Genomic DNA, 5453 nt, shown 5'->3' on the forward strand with positions numbered 1-5453 from the left:
AGAGGTTAAAATTAATAACCTTGGATCGAAATTGACTTTATTTGGGCTTAATCAATATTGGGCTATTGGAGAACCAATGTGGTAATACCTTATTTTAATGAGGTACATGATTTTTATTGGAGGGAAAATTTTCTCTCCACAGACGGATAATGAGATGTGGGGTCGAATGAGACAGCCTGCGACGTTGCATGCAGCTGCCTCGTTCCTAGGGCAACTTCATCTGTGGCTACGGCGGCCGGTGAGAGAATTTCCGACCCTTCCGACCGGGCGAAGCTAAGGGGAGCAGGGACAACATTAGTGGTGTTGTGATCAATCTAAAGGACCTGTCTGTAGAGATCCCGCAAGTTTACTGTCTTACATCTCACGACTTTTTCCCTTGAGATTTGTTGTGTTTTTGTTCCATGTTTTATAGTAGGAGAAAAGAAAGTCTAGCAACTAGTCAACTTCTCAATTTTCATGTAATATATTTTGGTTGGCCAAGAAAGAACTCTAACAATGAAAGCGGAGAAAGAAAAATGGAGGAAGTATTTTCACTACTCAATTTATCTAGAATAAGTACTTGTCAAAATTACAAGAGTATTTTTAGTTTAATCAACCCCTTCTACTTTAATCCAATCAAACGAAGCAGCATTTTTTTTTTGTTGAAATCCTCTCGAAATGTGAACTACTCAGCCTAGAACTTCAAGAATTGCATTAGGCAAAGGAGACATAACTTGAGATCGAATTATTTTATTTTATTTTTTTTACAATGGAAAAGAAGTTTTTTCACGTACAGATCTCAAACATAGCTCAAACACCAACGAGTCAGTGGCCGAGCCAGTGACCTAACGGTATCAGACTCTTACTTCTCAAAGGGAGATCAAGGGTTCAAGCCTCCACGGAGGTATGCGTGTGAGTACCAATTATGAAAACCAAAAAAATATATATATATATATAGCTCATACATTCTTTATTTCATTTATTTACTATTCTTCGGCCTGAGCTCGATTCCTTGAAGAATGAGGCCACTTTTCCAGTTACCGCCTTTCACTTCTTGCAAACATATTTCTAGTTCCCCATCTTCTCCGCTCTTGTTAAGATGCTCACCCAATTCCATCTCGAACCACCCATCTCCTCTCTCCTTGGGACATTGATCATTGCTTTGTCTCAGCATGGCAGCTAGTGGTCTCACCATGTTAGCAGGTCTGCGGTTAAAAAACCCCATTCGCCTTGGTACAATCTGGGTTCGAGGCCACTGCCATCCATCAGGATCTAGATATAAACTCCGTGATTCTCCCTCACTCCCACTGATTCTTACCCAACCCTCGGCTGATCGGTGTCCAAATCCATATACTGTTGTCGCCCACTTGAACACGAGGTAAGCTGCATAGGTTGTGGCTGGGGATAGCATCTGAGTATGTATCTTCCCACGAATTTCAAGCCAACACACATCGACAAGCTCTGCCACCTCTGTGAATCTGATTTTGTGGATAAATTATAAACTCCATATATTTAGATGGAGAAAAGAAAAGAAGAAAAGAACAACATGGCGTGAGAGAGAGACCTGGACTCTGGTAGAGAAGTCCATTTCCAATAACGCGGTGTATCACCCCAAACAATTGTGAGGTATCTTGCAGCTAACATGAAGCATTTCTTCCCACTCCACTTCTCCAACGAAAAACTCTGGTTAACGCCGCCAATGAGAAGTTAGAAATTATCTTAAAATGATTACTGAAGCAAACAACGTGCATAAAGTAGATTACAACCACCAAAAATGGAAATTCAGTTCAATGCTTACAGTGACCATAATTTAAATAGTAGTAGACAGAGTAAAAGACTAGAAAGAACCAAAGCTCCAAAACGAAACCAATGACTCCACCCTGTGAATCTTATGATTCAACTCAAATGTGTAACATAAAGCTGACAAGAATTACATGCTATGAATACCATGAATACCACGAGTGCGATTACCAAGGTCCAACAAAGATGGCATTTCACACACAACTTTTTTACTTATCCTTCAAACGCTGGTACGCAAAGCCTTGACAGAATATGCCAATGGCCAGTATTGAGCTTCACACACAACTTTTTTATTTGAAATGCTTAGTCAGTTCCCATTTGAACCAAATTGGATCACACTTGCAGATAATTTGATCACGGTATTGTTGCGAACTTATGGTTTGACATTCAAGACTTCTGGTGTCCAGTGGCGGAGCCAGAAAATTTCCCCACTGGGGACTAGAAAATTTTGAAAAATGATAAGATAATAAAAACATTTGATTCGAAATAATAGATAAAAGAAAACCCAAATATTGATAGACAATATTTCTATTATTAAATTCATAAAGGAATGCTTTACCTAAGGCTTTCCACAGTTTGCTACCTTTCCTATGTTTGCCGTACAATGAGTTGTGGGGTTTCTTGAAAAAGATATATTGTGAATTGATAGAAAATATTTTTATTGTACACAAGTCCAAATATTTCCAGAAATCGTTGCACTGAGTGCCTCATTATCAATACCATTATATATACAATATTTTAACAAAATCCTACTTTTATTTTTCTTTTTCTCTAGAAGATATTTAAATTTTGCATAAGCAAAAAGAATGAGTGAAAGAAGGATTAGAATTTCCTGTGTATCCAAGGTCAAGAAATTGAATATAAACAAGAAGAATGAGTGAAAGAAGGATTAGAATTTCCTGTGTATCCAAGGTCAAGAAATTGAATATAAACAACAAGAATGAGTGAAAGAAGGATTAGAATTTCATGTGTATCCAAGGTCAAGAAATTGAATATAAACAAGAAGAATGAGTGAAAGAAGGATTAGAATTTCATGTGTATCCAAGGTCAAGAAATTGACTATAAACAATGTTTAGCTTTCCAGTCAAAAGGTGAATTTCTAGAAAGATACTTTTTAACAATAAGGCAGCCATGTTGGTAATGACACTAATTCCATTTTTGACCTTCCAATCCCATTGTTTCAAGTCAATTTCTATGCACAGTATACGGAACGTGCACAGTTCAATATTATGATCAATATTCTATTGCTTGGTATAATGGTAAAAGCTCGACTCACAAGTATGAGATTGCGGGTTCTTAGCCTGAATGCAAGGGGGTGGTTTGACCAAATGGAGGATATGAACTTGCTATGGAATGTGGACAGAAACAAAATCCTACCTTTATTTTTTCTCTAAAAGAAATTTAAATTTTGCATAAGCAACAAGAATGAGTGAAAGAAGGATTAAAATTTCCTGTGTATAGGTCAAGAAATTGACCATAAACAATGTTTAACTTTCCAGTCAAAAGCTGAATTTCTAGAAAGATATACTTTTTAACACATAAGGCAGCCATGTTGATTATTACACTAATTCCATTTTTGACCTTCCAATCCCACTCTTTCAAGTCAATTTCTATGCACAGTATATGGAACGTGCACAGTTCAATATTATGATTAATATTCTATTGCTTGGTATAATGGTAAAACCTCGACTCACAAGTGTGAGATTGCGGGTTCTTAGCCTAAATGCAAGACTGTGGTTTGACCAAACGGAGGAAATGAACTTGCTATGGAATGTGGAGAGAAACTTAGAGACACTTTGTGAAACAACTTAAAATCATTGAAACTTTTGAGGGTTTCTTTATAATTGAAGATTTTGAGAGGGGGCACCATTGGGCCCTTCCTAGCTCCCCAAAGCCAGTGCCTACAATTATTTGGATGTCTTGTCTCCCCAATTGAAAGATGAAAATGTTTAGCCTTCCAGTCAAAAGGTGAATTTCTAGAAAGATATACTTTTTAACACATTGGCAGCCATGTTGATTAGGACACTAATTCCATTTTTGACCTTCCAACCTCATGTCAATTTTTCTGAACATTTTCAATATTATGATTAAATTCTATTGCTTGGTATAATAGTAAAAGCTTGATTAATAAGAGTGATAATGTGGGTTCTTAGCCTAAATGCGAGGGTGCAGTTTCTGAATCTAGAGCAATCATTTTTATGTAAAATTATGTCAAAAGTTGGATCTTTTTTTCTTTTTTTTTTTTTTTTTTTTTTTTTTTGTAATCTTCCTTAACTGACACCCCACATCACCTGGTAACGACCTCTAATTTTTCCTATGAGCATAAAGTTTCTATGCACATTCTTAAGTTAACTTGTCAATTTATGATTATTATGAGATTCTATTGTTTGGTACAATGGTACACGCTCGTACACTCGTGTTGAAGACTTCGACAATATGGTTTCCTAGTCTGAAGGTAAGGGTGTTGGTTCTAAATCTAGAATAGCCAATTTGTGTAAAGTTAAGACGGTGTATAATTTTCCTCTACCGCCTTCCGTTCAAGATTACAAACAAAATTTCTATTGCACATCCTTTAACAAATTCTACGCACAGTTAATTAATTCCCCTGCATATATGTATTCTTCACTACACGAACTAGTCATCAATTCAAACTTTTTTTTCTCCCAAAAAAAAATAAGAAAAAAAAAAGCACATTCCTGCGAACCCACAAAACTAATTGTCTGAACCATAATTGCATTTGATATTTTGAAATTTTAAACGGGAATTTGGCCTGATCACAATCATGCATCTCTAATCCCATTTCAAAATTTATATACAATTTAAACCCTAACCCATTAAAATTTTGAATATATCAAACCCTAAACCCATTAAAATTTTAAATATGTTTTCCACAGAAACAGCAAATTACACCTCGTCTAATCACAATCATATATACAATATATGAAATTTGAAATTTTACCTTAGTCCCACCATCGATGATGAGGGGATGATTGGAGAGGCGGAGATAAAGCTCTTTCTTGGATGCGAAAACCGGCCGAGAAGAATCGGACGCTCGGCCTATCAGGTCCTGATAATCTGACGGCAGAAATGTCTCCCAAACTGAGTCAGAGTCCGCAGCCGACCGGAAAGTGGATGCTACCAAAGAAAGCCGGCAAGTTTCTGGAGGATTCGTGAGCGACAACACGTTTGCTATGCAATTCTCCGGCAATCCGTTGATATCGGTCACCGGACATGGATTTCTGCTGGTCTCTGTTGCCATCTTTTCTCTCCCCACAATCTGATATGCATGCATCTACATGTATAGAGTCTATAGGATACAAAAGTATATATTCTTCTCCAGAACTAATAAAAAAATGCTGTGGTGGGTAAGGACAAGTTTGAAAAGGAATTTAACAAATAATTGAAGTTATAAACTATAACGGAAGAGTCTTAGGATGATGTAATGTAACAGCTAATTACAGTACTAAGTTGACTGTCTTTGCACTGCTTTCGAGTTGATTGAATGGAAATGGCAAGCTCCCCACGTTTAGTGTAATTCATTGAGCCTCGGTGAAAATCGATTAGAGTTGCCTTGGTAGAGTGATTAAAAGACTAAAATATCCTTATGTATTTGAAAAAGAAAAAGGTGAAAAACAAAATAAATATAAAATGATCAAAGTAACCTAGCCAAAATA

The 5453-nt window shown here is 36.6% G+C and overlaps 1 protein-coding gene across 1 annotated transcript; it reads right to left on the minus strand.

The window, feature by feature from the left end:
• Nucleotides 1-688: 688 nt before the first annotated feature.
• Nucleotides 689-5228, minus strand: LOC132271356 (F-box protein PP2-B11-like). Its single transcript, XM_059772711.1, has 3 exons — nt 4739-5228; nt 1544-1662; nt 689-1457 (listed from the first exon to the last, which is right to left on the minus strand). Exons 1-3 carry the CDS (start codon nt 5069-5071, stop codon nt 959-961), a joined length of 951 nt encoding a protein of 316 aa, XP_059628694.1. The 5' UTR covers nt 5072-5228; the 3' UTR covers nt 689-958.
• Nucleotides 5229-5453: the final 225 nt, after the last annotated feature.

Source organism: Cornus florida, unplaced genomic scaffold (genome assembly GCF_030987335.1).
Source record: "Cornus florida cultivar Cherokee Brave unplaced genomic scaffold, ASM3098733v1 CherokeeBrave_3.0.0_Hap2_Chr08, whole genome shotgun sequence".
NCBI classification, from domain to species: Eukaryota; Viridiplantae; Streptophyta; class Magnoliopsida; order Cornales; family Cornaceae; genus Cornus; species Cornus florida.